The sequence below is a fragment of the Anabrus simplex genome, chromosome 1, assembly GCF_040414725.1.
Source record: "Anabrus simplex isolate iqAnaSimp1 chromosome 1, ASM4041472v1, whole genome shotgun sequence".
Classification (NCBI taxonomy): domain Eukaryota; kingdom Metazoa; phylum Arthropoda; class Insecta; order Orthoptera; family Tettigoniidae; genus Anabrus; species Anabrus simplex.
In genome coordinates, this window is record NC_090265.1 from 1579334307 (window position 1) to 1579358745 (window position 24439).

The following is a 24439-nucleotide window of genomic DNA, read 5'->3' on the forward strand; positions in this document are numbered from 1 at the left end:
TTAAAGCAAGGAGACTGAGATGGGCAGTGCACGTAGCGACGCATGCCCGAGGGAAGCCGATTGAAAGCAGTTATAATGGAGAAACTCGAGGGAACACGACCAATATGCAGACCCAAGACTCGATGGGAGGGTGGAGTGTAAATCTTTCTGCAACAACTCGGAGTCCACGACAACTGGATACACACAGAGCAAAACCGACAGTTCTGGAAACAAATTGTATACATGTATGAGTTCTTGGAACTGAAGCTAAGCTCGTTAGAATTTCTTCATGAATAGTATTGTCTAGCTTTACCACAGCCAGTCTTGCTCCGTTTCAGAAATCAGCATCAGTATTTAGATTGTGAAGAGGATGTGGCATGCCTGAAGAGTGAAGGGAGTTAAAAAATTCAACACGATGATATACTTCTTCTGAAACATCATTATATTCGACGGAGTCATTTCTGATGTACGTTATCTTCTCACCTTTTGAAATGTTCAGAATCTTTTGGTTATGACGTAACTTGTTCTTTTACTTTTGGAAAAAATATCTAATTCTCATTTGGATGCAAAGAAAAAACCAAATAAAGATTGTACAACATTTTAAAAAATCTGATTCTTTGAAATCCCAATAATGTCGTTTCTAAGAAGCTATTCACAGTAGTTGGAACCTACTGCTTTTACCGGTACTTTTTTTAGTTTAAAACTATTGATTTTGGATTATAATGTAGAAATGTTAAAATTGACTGAACAGGGGTTGGAAACAGCGTATCTGTCTTATCATGCAGGCACTGATATTTGAAGCTGATCGAATTGGTTCAAAATTTGTGCAGACAATTTGACTGTCATTTTCAATATCCTGTCATTTAGATGTAAATTTCTGATTTGCCTTTCTAAACGAATACGTTCCATTTTGTTGCAGCTCCTCTCAACATCTCCATAAAATTAAATCACAGCAGGGAATTCTTGTATTTATTTTAAACGTTGTAAATTGATCAATAGGCAGCAACCGGTTTGTAATATTTTGGCCCAAGCAATATGGTGGACAAGCGTGTCCGTTGACTTCAACTCTGGCAGGACAGTGGTGACGTAATACATTCTATTCTTTGCTCACTGGTTCGCACTGATGATATTTCTAAGGTTCATTAAAAGCACTGTGCATAGAATGGGTATATGACGCGTAGATCATACAAAGTTTTTACCGTCTGTAAGATCCTTTTTTCTTAATGAAAATCGTCCTCAAATGTAAAAAGATTATTTTGAAAATTATTTTTCCGTTATGGGGTGGTGCTTTCTGTTATATGAAGGGACAGAACAACATGATTATCCGATCATCCTACCATTCATCCGGAGAGGAGATCCAGTTGAAAATTTGAGCAATTGACGGATAAGAACATAGACTTTTCCTAAGGTTTTGTTGACGATACGGAAAAGAAAAAAACCGAACAAAATAAAGATTCCACCTGATAATATCAACAGCTTACTCACGACTGACGACGGGCTGATGGATGTGTTTATGTGTGCTGCCGACTATTATCTGTAAAATTTGAGCAATTGACGGATAAGAACATAGACTTTTCCTAAGGTTTTGTTGACGATACGGAAAAGAAAAAAACCGAACAAAATAAAGATTCCACCTGATAATATCAACAGCTTACTCACGACTGACGACGGGCTGATGGATGTGTTTATGTGTGCTGCCGACTATTATCTGTGATTCTTCTTCCTTACTTATATAACTTTAAGCTTAACAGATGAAAAAAATCCATAAAATGGGTGTTTTAGAGGGCTGGCATTTTTAAGGGAGAATGTCATTTTAATGTTACTTCTGCTGCTACCACCAACTACAGTATAATGCGCATAGCACATGTGCTGTAATTAATTTTGATGATCATTATGTAAACACAGATACTGCGCACAATTACAACTACACTACTGTGCAGTAATTTATTGAACAGTACGGTGCAATATTGAGAATATTTACTAAATATATCATACATAATGTATAGTACACGTACAGGAACGGTACCTCAAGAATTATCCTTCCCCACGTATTATTTCATTATTGAAATGCCTTAGCGCGTGTGCGGTTAGACCACACAAACAGAGCTTATTTTACAGTTCCACATGATTGCCAACGTATTTTCTCTCTGTTTTATTTGCGTTTTCGTCCCATTCATCGGAGAAGTGGTCAAGATTTTTGCTTGTATTTTGAATTTGTTTTTTCTCGCAATTAAAGTTATTCGCTAAATCACGCTGCGATGGTTTTCTTTCACTTTCTTTAATCATGGGCATTCTTTCTTCTAGGAAAACAACATGCACATTTTCTCTTGGTGACATCATTCTATTTGAAGATAGAACAGTCACTAGTGCAATAACATTTTTACACAAACAACTTATTACCTACTCCCACAAACTCTCAGGATTCACGCGTCAATGACATAAAGCTAGGGTTTTAACTGAAAGCTACTGCAGGTCAAACTCATACAATAGAGGTGTTTTCTAACGGCTCTAAGTCTGTACGCGGTACTCGAGGAGTAGGAGAGTCCATACAGAATTTATAAAAACTATTAAGTATGGTTGTAACTCTTTATGTCAAGTCGTACAATGCTCTTCCTAAACATACACAACAGCAGCAACAATTTCAAAATATAAATAAAAAATAAATAATCAATGGACAAAAGAAAATGAACAGTAAATCTTACATACCAAGAAATATACGATGGTATCATATATTTGAAAAGGTTTCCTCTTTTCTCAGATTGTAACGTATTTATAAATTAGGTTTTAATATATCCGCCTCTGTGTGGTAGTGGTTAGTGTGATTAGCTGCACCCCCGGAGGTCCGGGTTCGATTCCCGGCTCCGTCACGAAATTTGTAAAAGTGGTACGAGGTCTGGAACGGGGTCCACTCAGTCTCGGGATATCAGATGAATAGCGGTGGGTTCGATTCCCACCTCAGCCATCCTGGAAGTGGTTTACCGTGGTTTCCCACTTCTCCTCCAGGCAAAAGCCAGGATGGTACCTAATTTACGGCCACGGCCGCTTCCTTCCCTATTCCTTGTCTATCTCTTCCCATCATCCCGTCCGCCCCACAATTCCCCTGTTCTGCATAGCAGGTGAGGCCACCTGGGCGAGGTACTGGTCATTCTCCCCAGTTGAATCACCGATCCAGAGTCTGAAGCTCCAGGACACTGCCCTTCAAGCAGTAGAGGTAGGATCCCTCGCTGAGTCCGAGGGAAAAACCGACCCTGGAGGATAAACTGATTAAGAAGAAGAAGAAGGTTTGAATATATTGTAAATATTTTGTAAACTCTCCCAATGTTTTATCCTTGTATTGCACCGTTAAGTGCGTCGGCTCAGGTGTCCTTTTTTTGAGTAAATAAAAAAAGTACAGTGCCGTTAGGAAGAATGAATGTATTTACAGTCTGGCGCACAAGAAACGATTGACTTGTAACAATGTTTCACGTATTTCTGAGTAAGTAGGATTGATGGTACACAAGTAGTTTGCAACATGGAGTTGCGACATAAAGGTTGTTATCTTCAACAGACTACGCGAGGCAATTTAAGGCTAAACTGAACGGGCATCAATCGAGAAAAGTGACGGTTGTTTTAGAGAGGGGTGAAAATGGTTTGATCTTATGAGAATATCGTTCCGCGCTGGATAAAATTGGTCGGAAGTAGGATGGTTGGCTTAAACGGGTGCTCTTCTGGAGAAGTTTCACTATATATCAGAAAACATACATGTCTAATAATACTGCCTTACAAAATCAAATAATCCTTTATCTACTCTTAATTATCTGAGTTCTCTTTTTTTAAATTTAACCACCCTTTCAATCACCCTCCTGTCTAGTTCAATAGCCCTCATCTTGATCAGTAGTCTCCCATGGTCTACTCGAGGAAAATCTTTGGATAGGTAACAGTGATACATACCTTCCAAATCTAAAATATCTGTTATATATTTCTGGAGTTGAGTCTCACTGGAATAACCATTCCTAAATGTGAACTTCCTTCTATCAAACCAGTTATTAATTTCGCAATCGTGTCTAATGTAATCAGGAAGAATACATTCCCCCAGCGTACAAGCAGCAATGTTAAGCGTACTGCCCTGTAATTATCAGCTTTATGTTTATCTTAACCCTTCTCTTTTATGTATACCTCGAATAACGTAATGTCGCCGAGCGGCTGGAAAATACAGTAATACCTGATTTTCTGCCATGTCCTCTGCCTCTAAAACTTCACAACAATAAGATCACAATGACTGTCAATATTGACGTTAATTGAGGTGTGCTTTGTCTCTTCTGTACTATTCGTCCCCATTAGATCGCATTACTGCTCCAGTTGCAAAAACGAAACCGTCCATATGTTTATTTATTTGTCTAACCCTTGTCCCGTTTCTCTATGGGGTCGGGTATAAGGTGAAATGAATCTGTCGTGGCGGGTTTTTATGACCGGATGCCCTGAAATGAATGGGATGAAACGAACGATGTGGTATATGATAGCAGGAAGGGAGAGAGTAAAACACGGTGCCGGCAAAATAGCCTACTCCTGTCCAAAAGCATCAAAGCATCGAGGCTTAACATCTCCATCCGACGGACGAATCACCATCAACAGCGTCATAAGCCCTCACTCCATATGAGCACTGCGGAGAGGTTTGGAATTTAATCCAGGCTTTTGGCACGCAATGTAGTGATTAGAAATTATATACCACCACCTCCTCTACCCTGCCGGCCAAGATTCTGATGGTGAATATTTTTTGACCAACGGCACTCGAACAGTTTAGACTTCAACGCCTTAACGATCATGGCTACCAGGCGGGCTAGCTAGTCAGTCATATGAATATAAAATGAAATACCGATAAATAAACTGTATCCCCCTGGTTCGATTACCGGCCGAGCCGAGGATTTTAACTGCTATTAGTTAATTCCTCTTGCTGGAAGCCGAATGTTTGCCTTAATACACATTTATATTCAACATCCCACACTGCTAATCACCACAGAAATACGCAACAGTGAATATATCCCTCCTCATAGGGTTCGCGTCATGAAGGGTATCCGGGCGTAACAATGCGCATAACCCACATAAGTGCCGCCCCAGATGATGGGGGAAAAGGGCAGGAAAGAAAAGCATTTATTCAAGGGACTCGTATTCCATGAAGTGAGACAATAGTGATACGTTCAGTTTCATAATGTAGAGAGAGCATTTTTATTTCTCCTTTTTACGTCGTGCCGACACAGCCACAGGAAAGGGAAGGAAGGGACCGTTAAGGTAAAGCTCTAGCGTTTATCTTATGGGAGAATGGAAACCCACGGAAAACCATCTTCAGGGCTGCCGACAGTCGGATTCGAACGTACCATCTCCCGAATGTAAGCTAGCAGCTACACGATTCAGACCGAGTAGTGAATACATCCCTCAACATAAGGTTGACGCCAGGAAGGGTATCTGGCCGTAAAGCTGTGCTTAAACCACATAAGTGTATACTGTATACGTAGGAAGTGTTAGTTCGGAGGGGAATCTTCACTCTGATTCGGGGTACTCATAACGTTACTCATTTTGTTCTTTGGACACTTGATCTGATTGCGACTCCCATTCTCAACTCATTGATTGTGGACCATGGCAGCTGTCAGGGTATCGTGCTGCCGGTCTTATATTTGTAAAGTCTGAGGCAGTATTTTACGTGAGGGATAGTCTGTAGATTGCCTCAGTTCGGACACAAACAAACCATCGTCGGTCTGTCGGGCTATGTGGGAAAATATTACCAAGTGCATCACGATGGATGGCACTTCGTATTAGCGGTGATTGGGCTTGTAAGACTTGAGGGAGGATAATGATATGTGCACTCACATAGTGCATAGTACGGCGTCAGTTTGGAGACATATAGTCGCAGGGATGTCGAACCTATGACGACATGACACTTTACATCCAGTCACGGAAGTAATCTGTTGGAGTGAGTTGCCTCATTTCAAAAGGTGAGATGTAAATGATATGTTGGAGTGGAGTTGTTCTCCTTCTTACAGAAAATTTATAAAATTGTATAAGATCTTGTTTCCTATTTGGATATATATATTAGAATCAAACGGTTAATTAAATTTATTCTCCTATAATGTTTAACGTTAGCAGGGAGTAGTAGGTAAGGCGCAGTTAACAGAGAAATAGTTACGCAGCTTTTATTAGCACTACCTGAGAAGAATATTTTATGCAATACCATAAATTCTTCTTTTTCTTCTTATTATTATTCCTATTGTTATTCATATTCTAAATTTTGGCACCCATTTACCTGCATTTTGGGCAAATTATTATTATTATTATTATTATTATTATTATTATTATTATTATTATTATTATTATTATTATTATTATTATTATTATTATTATTGTCACTATTATTATTGTCACTATCGTCATTTATTTATTTATTTATTTATTTATTTATTTATTTATTTATTTATTTATTTATATAAAATTTCATCTCAGTGGAAATCGCCAAGTTCAGCTATGGTACGAGAATTAATATCACTATTAAAAAATCTTTAATGTCAAAATTGATGCTTAATAGTGGACGAAGTACATTTTTTATGTTTTACAATTAACTTCTTCTTCTTCTTCTTCTTCTCCTCTTCTTCTTCTTCATCTGTTTACCCTCCAGGGTCGGTTTTTCGCTCGGACCCAGCGAGGGATCCCACCCGTACCGCCTCAAGGGCAGTGTCCTGGAGCTTCAGACTCTGGGTCGGGGGATACAACTGGCGAGGATGACGAGTACCTCGCCCAGGTGGCCTCACCTGCTATGCTGAACAAGGGCCTTGCCGGGGGGGCGGGTGAGGTATTAAGGGATAGACAAGGAAGAGAGAAGGAAGCTTTTTTCTTCTTTTTTTGCTAGTTGCTTTACGTCGCGCCGACACAGATAGGTCTTATGGCGACGATGGGACAGGGAAGGGCTGGGAGTGGGAAGGAAGAGGCCGTGGCCTTAATTAAGGTACAGCCCCAGCATTTGCCTGGTGTGAAAATGGGAAACCACTGAAAATCACTTCCAGGATGGCTGAGGTGGGAATTTAACCCACCTCTACTCAGTTGACCTCCCGAGGCTGAGTGGACCCTGATCCAGCCCTCGTACCACTTTTCAAATTTCGTGGCAGAGCCGGGAATCGAACCCGGGCCTCCGGGGGTGGCAGCTAATCACGCTAATCACTACACCACAGAGGCGCACAAGTTACAATTAACGCCCAAGTATTTTATCATAATACAAACCCACGACCTTGGCATCAAGAGGTAGACTCTATGACTGATCCTCGGAAGGTAAATAAAGAAATACATGTTTAAAAGGAAGGAACATTTTTCTATCTAAATGAAATAAAACGGTTGTTAGTGTATTATACATACGTTTATTTACAATGTGCTAGCTGATTACAAATGAAATGTCATCTAGTGGTTAGAAATTGTATACCACCACCTCCCCTACCCTGCCGGCCAACATTCTGATGGTGAACATCTTTTGACCAACGGGACTCGAACAGTTTGTGGAGCATCATCATGGTCATCCTACGAAAGGGTAGCCACTTCCCTGTATTCGTTCCTTGCTCCACTTATCTACCCGAGAAACTAACTCAGGACTCAATTCCTGTCTTCCTGATCCAACCACCCCTCGGCGCATGAATGAAGCATCATTGCAGAATTTCTCATTCAGTACTTTCTTTCTGTCTCCAAAATTTACCATAGGATTATCCTTCATAATCCTGAAGTCCAGATGTTCAGCCAAGGATAATATTTGCTCTTCACTAAACTCCTTGCCGAGAAATGTAGCCGTTCTTCTGATCGTTCCAGGTAGATTCTGGAATATCGTGAAAACCTTTATTACATAACAGTACTGGCTGCTAAGGTTTTGACTTAAAAAAACGTAAACCATTCTACTAATTGTTCGTGAATATAAACTAAGAAAATTCTATTGTTTAAAATAAATTAACTTATGAAAATGAAATAGCGTATGGCTTTTAGTGCAGGGAGTGTCCGAGGACATGTTCGGCTCACCAGGTGCAGACCTTTTTGATGTGACTCCCGTAGGTGACCTGCGCGTATTGATGAGGATGAAATAATGTTGAAGACGACACATACACCCAATCCCCGTGCCAGCGAAATTTAAAATGATGGTTAAAATTGGCGACCCTGCCGGGAATGGAACTCGGCGCCTTGTTACCAAAGGTCAACACGCTAACCATTTAGACATGGAGCCGGACAATTAACATATTACTGTAGGGTACGCTAACTTTCTGTAAAGTACACTCATGTTCATAAAAAACAGAACACCTTGAAAGACTAGAGATAGGAAGTTCATATTCACAGGACATATCCACTAGTATGTTCTGCAGAAACGATTAGGATTTCAGTCACCTAGGTTCAGCATGTGTCCTGTTGCCTAGTAGGCACTGGGTCCTCCAGGGGCACTGACAACTTGTTTCATGCGTGATGCCATCGACGTGTATAAGACACGATAGTAATTCGAGACTCTAAAAGTTATGTCAAATTTAGGTCGCCGAAAAATCCAGAACACAAGTACTTTAACCATTGGACACTCAAGTGGATATTTTTATGTTCTTCTGTTAACATTGCGCCAGTGAAAGTAAGCTTATGTGGATTTCAGTATGACAAACAAAGACAAAGACACTTCCATACAGGCCATAAAGGCCCTTGGAGGAGTGGAAGGTAAAGGCTTCCACCATTGTTAACCGCGGCACGTGATGGGGTAGAGTGGTTAGCTCTACGCCCGGCCGCCTTTGCCCCCAGGAATTAACCTGGTACTCATTTTTGGTGTAGGCTGAGTGAACCTCAGGGCCATATGCACCTCCGGAAGTGGAAATTTTGTTTCTTAAATTTTACGACTTCCTAACGGGGATTCGAATCCACGTCCTTCCGGGAGAACAGAGCACGCCTTTACCGCCTCGGTCAGGGGGCCCCTGGATTTCAGTATGAAGACTATTATATTTTATGTTAAGTTAATTTCTCCATTCGAAGGATTGTAATGTGTTTGTACTTTAATTGAAAATCAGTTAATAAACGTGTTGCATTGGAACTTTAATACACAATGGTAATGGTTCCTCCAGGGGTGGCTACTAACTTCTTGTCCAGTTAGCTTATTGGTTTTTTTTTTTTTCTTTCACATCGTTATCGTATGTCTGCGTATACTGAATAAAAGCCTTTGCAGAGTGTTAAGATTTACACTCAGACATAACCATGTTGCTGTCTACGTAAATCCTACCTGCTCACTGCTACTCACTGAACCTGCTGTCGTGAACTTTCACACTTGCACTGTATGCACTCTGGTGATATTATTTGAGCCTGCCACAAATGCACTAGGCTACAACAGTAGATGAATAATAACTTGAATAACTTGACTTGCCTTCTTCATTTCCTCGTAGCTGTTGACGAGAATATTTTCTTCATTCCTTATTTTCCAGAAGTCCAAAATGTGCTTCCAAAACGGATCCCAGTACACTGAAATGCATATTGAAAGAAAAAGAACATTATGACTTTGTATACAGAAAGTTGGTCAGTTCTTCACTGGTGTATTGTTTTCCGGAGTTCTTTCAAGTAAATCGTGACCTGAGCATCCGTAAGAATGGGGCCGTACCTAGACGACACACACACACACACACACACACACACACACACACACACAGAGAGAGAGAGAGAGAGAGATAGTCGCCGAGCCAGCCAAACAATGAAGGTTAAAATCTCCGACGAAACTGCGTATTGAGCGCGGGTAAACTTGGACAAAATTCCAGCATGTTAATCAGTTATACACGGAGCTGGAAGTCACACTGTGGTTTTTACTGGTGAAGGAAACTGTTCTCTGTCTAGTATGTTGAAAAATGCTTTACCTTAGAATCTTCTAACATATAATTTTGTATTTCTTTTGTAAGTTCTTTGGGTGCAGAATATGTCGTGTGGAAGTTCGAAATAAGGTAGATGCTCAAAATGAAGGTATAATATAATTTCCTTTTTTAACTCTACTTTACCGGGCGAGTTGGCCATACGGTTAGGGGCCCTCAGCTGTGAGCTCGCATCCGGGAGATAGTGGGTTCGAATCATACTGTCGGTAGCCCTTAAGATGATTTTTCGTGGTTTCCCATTTTCACACCAGGCAAATGCTGGAGCTGTACCTTAATGAAGGCCACGGCCGCTTCCTTCCCATTCCTAGGCCTTTCCTGTCCCATCGTCCCCGTAAGACGTATCTGTGTCGGTGCGACGTAAAGCAAAAAAAAAAAAAAAAGAAAGAAAGAACTCTACTTTTGCGAATGTAGTCAAATCACGCTATTTCCAGTTCTCATGCAATCGATGTTCAACTCAATGGCTAAATGGTTAGCCTGCCGGCGTTTGGTCCTAGGCGTCCCGGCTTCGATTCTCGGTTGGATTGGGCATTTTAAGTTCCATTAGTTAATTCCTATAGCTCGGTGGCTGGGTATTTGTTACTTCTTCAGAATTAGATTTCATCTTAGGCTGTGCCCCTTACCCACGGACGTGCAGATCTCCTATACGGCGTCAACTCGAAAGTTCTGCACCAGACCTCTCGGGTGGCATTTATTCGATTACATCTTCTCGAGTATCTACAGGCGTATCTACTGCCGTAGGGTAGACCGGGTCAGTAGACGTATACTTGTGAACTAAACATGACGATCTCGCCTCACATCATTACTCTCCAGCGTCAACCCACTGTCTATAAGCAGCTTTACTACGTCTACTGTAGCCGGGGTTGCCAAATAGTCCACTGCACTCGACAAGAAAAAAGGATAAAGACTGAAGGGAGTGTGGAAAAAAGTGGTTTGGCAACCTCTCCACACCCAACGACGACCACTTAGAACTCGTTAACCCAGCAGGGTGCAGGGTGTGATAGACTGCTGGCTTCCAGCTCGCTTCCAGGAACCGAGGCTGTCATGTTTTGTCCCCAAGTATACTCAATAGAGGCTCGCGGTGCTTGGCCGCCTCGGATTTCTTACCTTTTCTATAAGTATGGATGCGGATATCCGCCAAGTTAGTGTCTTGGAGATGCAAACTGTATGGCAGTGCGGATAATCTTGCTGATCATTTCTAAATAATGATGTTTATTGATATTCACTCAGGTATACTCAGGTGTATCTCGCCAGGTCAGTCTTTTATACATTTCATGCAGTTACTTTGCTTGTGGTGAATTGATCCTAGATATTAGTATGGGAGAATGGTTATATACAGTACAAAGAGCCTTGAGTCCATAAAGCCCCTGGCCTAACTGGTTCCTTGCCGCAGTTAATGAAAGAAGGAGGTAAAGGTTCCGAAAGAGAATTGCTCAATATTTCGGTAGTTCTCACAAGAGAAAATTCCTCACACACCTAACACTGTGGGGTGGCTGTTGCCAGGTATCAGGCCTACTGCATCATATTAACAGATCTATCCATTTCAATACCTCGGGCGTAATATAGTTAAATAGTTGCAATATCCAGGGATAACCATTCATTGATGAGGATGACGGAGGAAATGCGGATGAGAATGCGGATAATGTTTGGTATATCCGTGCAGGATTCTATCTATAGGCTCTCTTACGCTCAGCCCCGGATAAATTGTGCTTGTTCTTTGATTCATTCTTTCTTCTAGATGTCGTTTACTTTAAGCATAAAACTTCTGTAAATTAAGATTTCAGAAATGTTCACGAAATTAACACAGCACCTCGCAGTACGTGTTATTAAGGAGCGGTGCCGAGTTATACACATTTTACAATACGTCCCGGTCCCGATTTTACCACAACATGGTGGATGCCCTCACTGCTCACTATAGTGACACCTGGCGTTGAAAGCTACTTGAGTCGACTCTTGGTTCTTTCTTTCTTTCTTGATAACATCTGCAGTTTTAAAGTCATTGAAGAAAGTCTGGTTTACACGGAATTTTATCGATAGAGCCAGTACTAGGAACATACGACAGGCGTATTCTATATCAATAGGAGCTTACCAACACTTTCTGACATAAAAACCTCTGCGAAGTCACGTAGAGATCCGGTGTAACCGTTTAGAAGACGGTGATGGTTGTAATAGGACACTAGAACATCCTTAGCCCCACGCGTGACATACACGATCTGAAAAATACAAGGATTAAGATATGAAATGAGTTCCTGTCAAGATAACAGTAGATTCATCACATCATTGTTATAATTGAAACTGTCTAGAACTGGTTTCGCTTTTCTAGTCCTATAAATAAGTTCCTGTAAGTTTTATTGCCTTTTAAACGTACGCTAAGTAGTCTATAGATTTTGTGTAAGTGGTTCAGAATTACCCTCGATTCTGCGGACAATCTTCTAGGAGTACTTGCATTGATGTTACTCCTATGGTCCTCCAACAATTCATTACATACATCAAATAACATTGCTGTTGTTCCTGCAAGCCTATTATTATGTTAATGATGCCTCAAACAAAATATACAATTACTTCTGCCGAATTCTTGCCAACATTCTATAACAAACGTGCCATCTAAACAAATCAGCAGCGTGGAGGGCAGCGTCATAATCGAATGACATAGGCAGTGGCTTCTGGCCAAGGTGGTCGCGGTTTGAACCCCAGCCAATATATTTAAGTTCCTTGAAGTGATAAACCATGTACCTGTGGTACAGATTCCTTGTAAATACGAAGTCCCCTGGTTATGAGCACATATCAAGAGAGATGAAAAATTGCAAGCTTGCTTACTTGGTTGCTTGCTAACAAGTAAACATGCTACAGTGAATTTCTTCCAGAGATAAAACTCTAACATTCTTGTTAACATAGGTATTATCATATATTCACACCTTTTTTACAAGTTCATTTTGTTGATTAATTCATTAGCTGGAAGGATGAGTCACTCCTACATAAAATTTTACGTCATTATGAGTTACCCCAATAAACTGAAGGCCGGGCTGAGTGGCTCAGACGGTTAAAGCGCTGGCCTTCTGACCCCAACTTGGCAGGTTCGATCCTGGCTCAGTCCGGTGGTATTTGAAGGTGCTCAAATACGTCAGCCTCGTGTCGGTAGATTTACTGGCACGTAAAAGAACTCCTGCGGGACTAAATTCCGGCACCTTGGCGTCTCCGAAAACCGTAAAAGAGTAGTTAGTGGGACGTAAAACAAATAACATTAAATAATTAATTAAGGGTTAATTAACTGAAGGCAGTAGATAGGTTCGTGAGCCAGGAAATACTGCTACTGAACTAGTGCCTCTATGAGTAAAACCATTCACAGGTACTGACACTGCCTTGAGTGCTATTACTGTGTACGTCAACAGAATCCGTAACTTAAAAAGTGAGACAGGGAAATCAGTGAAAGCTAAACTTTGTAGCTTCTTCCAGCAGGCTAAAAGCAGCAATAAATGTTCATAAATAATAGAATACTATTAGTTATCACCAGATTTTCATGACATGATAATTATGTATTTCATAATTTTGGACAAAGCACTTCACTAAGAAATATATCAGGGGCGGGTGTTGCTGCTGCTGTTGTTTAATGGCAGATTTATCCATACATACGTAAAAATAAATACAAATACTCAATACTTTACAATCATGTAATGTTTAAAAAACATTGCAATATGATATTGCAAGGTACTAGTTTCGGTACTATAAGGACCATCATCAGCCTGGCCTAGGTACAATGTAAAAATCATATTCCTAAAACAGAGTAACGTGGAAGATGAAAGACGGAGTAAAAGGATGGGAAAATGGTGGAAAGATATGCATACATAAAATGGTATTAAATGAAATGTAGTGAGTATGACAAAGCTATGTTAGGAAATGACAAATAAAATCTTATGTAAATGTCTCGTTAAAATTAATCATAAGATAAAAAGAAAGGCACTGGTTGACAATTAGTCTTATGTTGCACATTTAAAAATCGAATAAAGTCTGAAGTAAGCGAAATCCAATGTTTCTGATAAGTTCTAGAATTCAACATAAGCGCAGAGGGAATAATTTTTCCAAAAAGGCCAGAGAAAGGTCAATGTTGACAAAGTTGTTGGACATATCTTGTGGAACAATGAAATCTTGCCGTGTTCTGATGAGACAGTCCAAATTCAATAGGAACCAAAAGAACCATGCGCAAGTGGAACAAGCTTGCCAGTTTGAGTGCAACCAGGGAGTAAAGAATACAGGGAAATGCCTTGGAGCTCTGAGAGTGTAAAGTATTGAGAAGGTGGATCATAAATTTGTATTTAATACGGAACCAACTATGAAATTTATAACTTTGACTTATCCATACATTCCATTAATAATCGGGTATTGCATTACAGTCTTAGCCCATTGTCTTTCTTTATCATTCTAGGGAGTTATCATGCTCTGCTAATTGCGTGCTGCACAGTTGTTGAAAATTAATACTGCATTTCAGACACCTGGTCAAAACCTCAAAAGAGCCAGTTGACTCCAGTAGCTGAAGGAAAGAAAGTTAAGATGTGCATTGAATGCTTGTTTTCTGGACTTTCAATGAGGTTTTGTCGAAATAATTTAATCCATAAACATTATTTGTTGCTAATGAATTTAACTTGTGTTTTGTGTTTATGGTTATCTTGACTGGCTTACAGTCCAGTGGTGTTTATTAACTACAAATCAGATAAATAATTTGTGGAGGATAAGGAATAATACGGTGAATTAACAAAGTACCATACCTTGGGCTTTTTAGTCCAAAGTTGGTCTGGCAGCAAGTCCTTTGGCAGATGACTTTTGATGCAGCGAGGCGATGGACTGTTCTCTGCTAGACTAATCGTATCGACACAATTTAAACCAAACTCCTTGTCTTCTTCGGGGTTAGAAATACTGACATATCTGAAGAATGAAAGACAGAGACTATCACACAAGAGATAAAACAGACACTCAAAATATCAAAACTAAATTATGGCTTCTTTCTGGAAAAGTAATTTTAGAAATTTTCCTTAACAGAAGTAAAGTATTCCGGAATAGTCCTTATCCACTGCTGATTGGTCAGAATATCTGCCGTCAGACCTCGGGGCCTGGGTTCGATTTCCGGCAGCACCGAGAGATTTTCATCTTAAGTGGTTAAAACCGTTGGCTCGTAAACTGAGTGTCTGTAGTGCCCCTTACGTCCCTGCACTCACACACAATACAATCGTCCATTACAACAACGCAGATACCACTCGCCTATAAGGGCTGAACAATAGCCATACCAATTATTATTATTATTATTATTATTATTATTATTATTATTATTATTATTATTATTATTATTATTATTATTATCATTGCCAACATAGTGGCCACAATCGTTAAAGCGTTGAAGTCTAAATAGTCTGAGACCGTGGTCCGCCTGTTCGAGTCCTGTTGGTCGAAAAAAATTCACTGTCAGAATGTCGACCGCCAGGTAGGGGAAGTGGTGATTTGAAATTTATAATCACTAGATTGCGTGCCAAAAGCCTGGATTAAATTGCAAACCTCTCCGCAGTGCTCATATGCAGTGAGGGCATATGACGCTGTTAATGGTGATTCGTCGGTCGGATGGATACTTTAAGCCTTGGTGATATTCGACAGGAGTAGGCTATGTGCCGGCACTGGGTTCCACTCACTCATTTCCTACTATCATATGTCACGTCATACAATTCATCTCATTTAACTGCTCTTATGAGGTTGACGTCAGGAAGGGCACCCGGTCATCCGCCACGACAGACTCATTTCACCTCATACCCGACCCCGCAGAGAAACGGGACAAAGGTTGGAAAACGAACAATTATTATTATTATTATTATTATTATTATTATTATTATTATTATTATTATATTCATGGTGTGGATTACTCTAGTAACGTCCTAGTTCGTGAACCATGGGCAACGGCTAAGTGGCCTAGTAAGTGATCTTGAGAGACGAAATAATAGTTGCTATGGAATGGGGGTGGGCATCTCGGACATATTTTGAGTTATGGCCCTCCTTGTGCTCAGGCGGCTAGGACTAGGCGATCTACCGTTTGTCCCTAACCCGTTAGAGGAGAGATCCTCACTTGGGCTATGTGTAAGTAGGGTAGCATACTGCTTCATGAATTTACCGAGCTCAAAACATTTTAAGCAAGCCTCGGACCTATGGGAGTAACGGAGTCCCACTCCCACTTGACAGGCAAGGGACTCCTTAGAAACAACTTGGCGAACGAAGTGGAATTCGATGCGGAGCTATCAATATAAATGGGGCATATGGAAGAGAGAAAGTAAAACTGGCTGAGTCAGCAAAGAGGATGCATCTGGATGAGCTAGGAGTAAGTGATATTCGGGCAAGGGGAGATAACGAGGAAGAGATAGGACGGGTGTTAATAAGAGAAGGGCAGAGTATGGAGTAGGGCTGTTTATCAAGAATACTATCACACGCAACATAGTTTATGTTAGGTACATAACTGAGGGAATGATGTGGGTAGATTTGGCAGTTAGAGGAATTAGGACAACAATTGTGTCGGTGTATTCACCATGTGAGGGTGTAGATGAGGATGAAGTTGACAAGTTTTATGAAGCATTGAGTGACATTGTATTCAGGGTCAACAGCAAGGATAGGATAGTGTTAATGGGCGATCTCAATGCGAGAGTTGGAAATAGAGCTGAAGGATACGAAAGGGTGATTTGTAAATGTGGGTAAGATAAGAAAGCTAATGAGAAAGGGAAGAGTTTGCTGGATTTCGGCGCAAGTATGGGTTTAGCAGTTACCAATACATTCTTCAAGCATAAGGATATTCACCGCTACACATGGGAGGCAAGGGATACCAGATTCTTAATGGATTTTATCTTAAACGACTTCGAATTCAGGAAGTCTGTTAGAAATGTACGGGTTTTTCGAGAATTTTTCGTTGATACAGAACACTATGTGATCTGTAGTGAACTAATCATCTCTAGGCCTAGGATGGAGAAAGTGAAATTTGCATGCAAACGAATAAGGGTAGAAAATTTCTAGGATTAGGAAATTAGACAGAAATACATGGATATGATTAGTGAGAAGTTTCGAACAGTGGACAGTAAGCAGGTTCAGTATATAGAAAGAGAATGGGTGGCATACAGGGATGCTGTAGTATAAACAACAAAGGAATGCCTAGGAACGACTGTGTGTAAAGATGGGAAAAAGCGAACATCTTGGTGGAATGAGAAGTGAGAGCAGCTTGTAAACGTAAAGAGAAGGCGTATCAGAAATGGCTCCAAGCAAAGGCGGAGGCAGACTGGGAATTGTACTTAGATGAAAGAAACAGAGCGAAATAAATAGTTGTTGAATCCATAAAGACGTCGTGGGAATATTTTTATAATAACCTTGAAAGTCTAGGTCAAGCAGCAGGGAAACCTTTCTGGACAGTAATAAAGAATCTTAGTTGGGGGGGGGGGGTATGAAATAAACATTGTTTTGGGTAATTCAGGTGAACTCATAATAGGACAGGTGGAGGGATTCTGTTGAAAATCTTCTCGACGTAAAAGTAAATCTTCCTGGTGGTGTCGCGAACAACCAAACTCATGGGGAAGAGGAAAATGATGGTGAAATTACGCTCTAGGAAATGGAAATGATGGCAAATAAACTCCATTGCCATAACGCAGCAGGAATGGATGAAATTAGACATGTTATGGTGAAGTGTAGTGGGAAGGCAGGTTGAAATGGCTTCATAGAGTAGTAAGATTACCATGGAGTGTTGTCAAGGTACCTTCAGATTGGACAAAAGCAGTAATTGCACTTATCTATAAGGAAGAAAACAGAACATATTGCAACAACTATCGAGGTATCTCACTGATTAGTATACCAGTCAAAGTATTCACTGGCACCTTGGAAGGGAGGGTGCGATCAGTGGTTGAGAGGGAGTTGGATGAAAACCAGTGTGGTTTCAGACCACACAGGGGCTGTCAGGATCACATTTTCAGTATATACCAGGTAACTGAAAAATGTTACGAGAAGAATAGACAACTGTGTTTATGTTTCGTGGATCTAGAGAAAGCATATGACAGGATACCGAGGGAAAAGGTGTTCGCCATACTGGGGGACTATAAGGGTAGATTATTAAAATCAATGTAAGGCATTTAAGTTAACAATTGGGCTGCAGTGAGAATTGATGGTATAATGAGTTCTTGGATTCGGGTACTTACAATGGTTAGACAAGGTTTTCACCTTTGCTGTTCGTAGTTTACATGGATCATCTGCTGAAATGTATAAAGTGGCAGGGAGGGATTTAGTTAGGTGGAAATATAGTAAGCAGTCTGGTAATGGGAGACATCTTTCAAATATGTGATAGCTCCAGATAACTGACTTGAGGAGAAGTTTCGAAATTCTTTCTTATGTAATTTTCTGAAGTTTAACATTCATTTTAATTAATTTTAATTCTCATTTTGGAACTTAATATTCGTCACCATCTAGTCACCTCTGTACTCCTCTATAACTTCGGTCCATAAGCCCATATAGGTTAAGTGTTTTCAAGTGCATTTCAAAAGGCGTCAAAGTGTTTCACCTCCTAGCATTTTTCATCACGGTCGATATCTTAAACCTTTTCTTTTGACCACTAAGGCCATTTAGAATGGGTACTTATTGCCTCTGTTTAAATAATCATCATTTATGGATGAGTGTGTAATAGACTGTTGAGCTGAAATGACAGTGAACTCTGTTTTCAAGGTTTATCTAGGTTTTGGATAAGAAAATTGTGCCTGGGAGAGGTTGGACTATTGTACATATTGGAGCTTAGTTTCCTAGAGTGTAATTCAGTGGAGCAAAAGTGCTCTTTGAAATAGCGTAACGTAGTAGCTACAAGCTCGCTTTGTAAATTATTGTGTACCTGAGTTAACTTAAGCCTTTCCTGTTATCAAAGCTGATCAGCTAATCGTAATTCTATTCGTTATTGTTCATTCAGATTATTTATCAAATTTAAAGTCAGAAAAACGACACGAAATAAATAAAATTTTAAATTTTAGTGTTTTAAATTATGCTATCATCTTTTCTCTGTCCACCCATTCAATCCAGAACCTTCTTACACCTGTACGTTCCACGAGATCCTCGTAACAGTTATTATTATTATTATTATTATTATTATTATTATTATTATTATTATTGCAAAATTGTATTTATTTCTACCCTGACTCAGAGAATTATTTGCAGTACACAGTAAATTACCACACCAGAGTCTCTCAATTCGGAAATGTAACCTACTCCTGTCATTGTTTCTTACTTGTTTCAGGCTTCAATCAATCAATCAATCAATCAATCAATCAATCAATCAATCAATCAATCAATCAATCAATCAATCAATCAATCAATCAATCAATACTGATCTGCATTTAGGGCAGTCGCCCAGGTGGCAGATTCCCTATCTGTTGCTTTCCTAGCCTTTTCCTAAATGATTTCAAAGAAATTGGAAATTTATTGAACCTCTCCCTTGGTAAGTAATTCCAATCCCTAACTCCCCTTCCTATAAATGAATATTTGCCCCAGTTTGTCCTCTTGAATTCCAACTTCATACTGTGATCTTTCTTACTTTTATAAACGCCATTCCCACCTGACTCGCCTTGATCAAATTATACTATCTTCACACTCTAATGGTATTTTATTTGCGAGATCTAGGAAATTCTATATTTTTACATGGCCCTTCTCTTTCTTTTGCTGGTAACTTCATTATCCGATATGTCGAACATTTTCTCCAAGAAGCTGACGTCTACTTCCTTTCCGGACAGTTAATTTTTAAAATAAAATATGCAAGAAATGTATACAGATGGTCTTAAATAAAATCCCCGAGCGCGCTGTCACTACATGTCCTAAAAAGGAGACGTGCTGTTGTGTGTCAACGTCGTAGAACTCGTCTGAGTAAAAAGTGCTTCTCTCTTTGTGTTGACACAACACGAATTTCCTCATCAACTTAGTTCAATTAAGGTAGTTTTCTGAAGGGAGGCTGGAGAGCTTCCAAATAAATTACTGTGATTATATTATGTATGCAAGTTGCGAGCAATATGTGATCAGTTGAACATTTTCATTCAAACTTACTCGATGAATGGAGACCGGAGAGAAAGTCTTTCTTGGATTGCTGTTTTGAAGTCCATATTGTTCATCAATAACCAGACCATTTCCTGTGTCCATGTAGTTCCTGAAACAGAGGATACAAATGTTTATGAACATCACTCACAAACGGAATAAAAATTTTACGAATACACTTGGCGCTATCTTATGCTGTAATGTGTAAACTTACTAACTAAATACAGATCTCTCATATACTTCGTGCTGTTTAAGTCTAAAGTAGCTGTATTTAAGGATATGAGTTTGTTTGAGACAGTATTATTTGTAAAGGGTGTGAAATGAATAGGCCTCCATCAACATATTTCAGAAAATTGTGTTTTCATTTTTTAATAAGTCTGTGTCTCTGTGGTGTAGTGTTTATTGTGATTAGCTGCCACCCCCGGAGGCCCGGGTTCAATTCCTGGCTCAGCCACGAAATTGGAAAAATTGTACGGGGCCTGGAACGGTGTCCACTCAGCCTCTGCAGGTCAGCTGAGGTGACGGGTTTCGACTCCCACCTCCTCAGCCACCCTCGAACTCGCTTACTGTGGTTTCCCACTTCTTTTCCAGACAAATGGCGGAAAGGTATCAAACTTTAGTCGACGATCGCTTCATTCCCTCTTTGTTGCCTAACACTTCCAACCTTCCCATTCCCCACAAGGCCGCCGATCAGCATAGCAGGTGAGGCCGCCTGGAAAAATGTACTGGTCCTAGTTGTATCCCCAACCAGGAATCTCACGCACTCCAACACTGTTCTTGAGGCGGTAGAGGTGGGATCCCTCGCTTGAGTCCGGGGGAGAAACCAAACCAAGATGGTAAACTAATTAAATAAAAATTAATAAAATTATTACCGTAATAATCCTTTTCTTGTGCTAACTGTTGAAAATGAAATCAGTGACCTGTACTATGAGGTCTCGATATAACATGACACTCTTACTCCCTGGCACGAAAGTTATAACACCTAGGTATTTAACAGTGATCTCCAGGAAGAACTTCCGTCCTATCAACACAGTAACTGAAAATGAGAGAACTTTTACTTTTGATATAACTTATAACCTACTACCCCCTTACCATCACACCTTTGTCAGCTGTACATCTCACAACTTCGTTGGGATCTTTTAGTAGTCGCTCACAATCCCGTGCCTTATTTATTACTCTCTACAGAAAAACATTATTTGCAAACAGTCCTTATCTGTGATTCTATTTCTTCACTGTAATAAAGTATAAGGTTCAATAATACTACCTAGCGGAAACTAGGAATCAGATAATGCTTCACCTACTCGAATTATCTGAGATTTCTTCTCTAGCCTTCTCGGGCCCTGTGTAACCTGTAGTTTACATAGGTTACCATTTTTTCTCTCGGTCGCCAAGCAATGTAGCACGCTACTAATAATTCCAAAGTACCGAGCTCGATAGCTGCAGTCGCTTAAGTGCGGCCAGTATCCAGTAATCGGGAGATAGTGGGTTCGAGCCCCACTGTCGGCAGCCCTGAAGATGGTTTTCCGTGGTTTCCCATTTTCACACCAGGCAAATGCCGGGGCTGTACCTTAATTAAGGCCACGGCCGCTTCCTTCCACTTCCTAGGCCTTTCCTATCCCATCGTCGCCAAAAGACCTATCTGTGTCGGTGCGACGTAAAACAAATAGCAAAAAAAAAAAAAAAAAAATTCCAAAACCATCTCAGAGAGTGCAGCACCGGCTACGCCGACTTTCAGAAACGTATCTCGCCATACTTGGTCACAATGAATGTTTATAAAATGGATTCCACTGGTTACAGGGGGAAGTCGAATCGTAGTGAGAGTAAGTACACTTTTCCAATAATAATGATAGTTCTAGTATTCTAAAAAGAATAGTAATTAATCTAGTTCACACATATGTAATTCATGAATATTTTTTTAGGAATAAGCAAAGCATAACGAACAGCAGCTTATCTTCTAATGATGTAACTTATAGGTTACAGTGCGTCTTAGTTGATGTGCTATTTTATACAATGTTTGTTTTTTGTGTCTTGTTTTAGGCCTCTATTCAAATGCAATTCTTGAAATTGTCAATGAAAACATGTCGAATACTTCAGTCCTTTCTGACAACGACCACTAACTTGACTAAGTATCTACAAAAGTTCTCGTTCCGTACCCTGAAGGGGTACAGCGGGCCTCTTAGAGGGTATTGTGGCGAGATGAGAAGAATGCAAGAATGAGGAATGTGGCTGCAAGCACGAACTTCCTGTTCTGCCCAGACAGATCGGCTCTTATCTGCTCGTATCTGCTACACGAAAACATTGACTCACACTTTGCAGTGTTCAATGTCGTGCCTGATCTAATCAGATATGTGAACACTCAGATGAATATGGAAGAATCTGTCGATTTTTTCACTTAGTTGATCCATATACTGCTTTGCCACAATTTATATTGGTCACGCATACCAAATCACAGCATTAATAAAAGCAAAATTCTGCAATATATCTGGCTAAATCTTTTGCAAGCGTTATTTCAGCATGCTATGAAAACACGCATTATTACCTCGAAAACTTCCAGCGACAGAGTTGGAGAGAAAGGTTCAAAGTTTATAAACTTAATATAATATATTATATAAAATCTCAAGTTGAAAGTGCTATTAGTTCATGCGCTAGGGAATGTATTTTGATGCGGGCGCCACTGCTTCGAATTAATCTTAGTAATGATAAAGCATACCAAACTTCTTTCTTTTTTTACTATTTGCTTTATGTGGCACCGACACGGATTGGTCTTATGGCGACGATGGGATAGGAAAGGCCTAGGAGTTGGAAGGAAGCGGTCGTGGCCTTAAATAAGGTACAGCCCCAGTATTTCTCCGGTGAAGAAATGGGAAACCACGGAAAACCATCTTCAGATCTGCTGACGGTGGGATTCGAACCCACTATCACCCAGATGTAAGCTCACAGCTGCGCGCCCCTAACTGCACGGCCAACTCGCCTGGTTACCAAATGTATGGTGAAAAATTATTTAGACAGACATGTCGAGTTCCAGTATTTTGATTTACGTTGTATTTTAAAGTCTTATTCTTCTCCTCCTCCTCCTTGGCCTTCTTTTTCCTATTTACTGGAGTCGGCACTTGATTTGGATTGCAACTGAGTGACTTTCTTTACTACAAAACTATTTTTTTAAGAATGACTAAAGAACTGGAACTGGAATTACAGATAAGACTTTTTGCAGGTGAAATAAGTTACAGGATTGTGAGTGACCGCAAAGAGACCTCGACAGTGTTGTAGCTGTACCTATTTTGAAACTTCGAAACTTCTCTTGATGTGTGATTAATAATACTGTAATAATAACATACATGCATCTTCATTAGAGACTGTTATGCCTGTCATCGTTCATTCTGCAGGCCTCTGTGAATTTGCTAATCACCGCCACAATCCTCTATTTGTAAATAATAATAATAATAATAATAATAATAATAATAATAATAATAATAATAATAATAATAATAATAACAATAAATGTCCGAAAATTTCACCAAAATCGATCCCTTTTATTTTAATAAAGAGTGATAATTCTTTCTTTCCTCCCAGCATGTGTACTTCAGGCCGTGTTGTGCTCACATTAATCGGGCTTACCTAACCATCTGAAAACGACTAAAAGTTTAGGGAACTGCACCTGGGTTGTACACCTTTCCACTGACTTGAAATCAACCAGCTGTTTCCTGTTATATTATATATAATATATACACACCTCAGATTTCAACAATACATACAATAATGCATAATATATATTATATATACATATCTCATAAACAAGCATACGATAATAATGAACCCTACACTAATAAACCAAAGACTAGAACGTTTCCCACAAACATTTGAACATATTGTGCATAAAAAAGATAAAAGTACGTGGTAAAACATGGTTCGTCTTCTTAATACATCATGCTAGTCCGTAATTAGAACATAGCTTCCAAATGCTGCACATTTATATGTAAAAAGTATCCACTATGGAAAAATCTCCAAGCTTCTACATCTAACGTATCAAATAAATTAATTCTGAATTACATGTAATAATGTATGTCTAGGGGTTGTGATATCTGTCTCAGCACAATAACATAGTTCGTAAATATCACTTAACAATGCATTAAGCCTACGACAAAAACACTTTGAGAATAATAAAATAATAAAGTTTGCACTTTCTATCACAAATCTTCAAAGAAATAATTGCAAATTATTACAGTATGGTAGTTATCAATATGGTGCTCAGTAAAATGCTTTGAAGACTATGCGAAAACATGAAAGATGAAGTTAATTGAATGAACAGTTTGAGACTGAATAAATGGCATAAAATACAGTAAGTTACTCAGGAAAAAATGAAAATGTAGCCTGCATGGGGACACAGTAATCTTAGGATTTTGAACAGATATGGAGGAATTAAAAACGAGAGTGAGTAACAGGATTCCGGTTAAGCAATTGCATCATCGCTCACTGCAAGCGGTTGAGCTAGGTCAGAATCCGAAGAAGAATCACCACACTCT

At 39.7% G+C, this 24439-nt stretch overlaps 2 protein-coding genes across 2 annotated transcripts in view; both read right to left on the reverse strand.

Moving 5' to 3' along the window:
• Window positions 1–7339: 7339 nt before the first annotated feature.
• The window catches only part of LOC136880955 (luciferin sulfotransferase), a 331501-nt gene continuing 314401 nt past the window's right edge, over window positions 7340–24439 (reverse strand). Inside the window, exon 7 of the mRNA XM_068225602.1 lies at window positions 7340–7801. Coding sequence (XP_068081703.1) covers window positions 7508–7801 — 294 coding nt within the window. The 3' untranslated portion in view covers window positions 7340–7507. The remainder of the gene's footprint in view (window positions 7802–24439) is intronic.
• The window catches only part of LOC136862627 (luciferin sulfotransferase), a 33376-nt gene continuing 18259 nt past the window's right edge, over window positions 9323–24439 (reverse strand). Inside the window, exons 3-6 of the mRNA XM_067138895.2 lie at window positions 19932–20031; window positions 14615–14771; window positions 11944–12067; window positions 9323–9459 (exon numbers count right to left, since the gene is read on the reverse strand). Coding sequence (XP_066994996.2) covers window positions 9323–9459; window positions 11944–12067; window positions 14615–14771; window positions 19932–20031 — 518 coding nt within the window. The remainder of the gene's footprint in view (window positions 9460–11943; window positions 12068–14614; window positions 14772–19931; window positions 20032–24439) is intronic.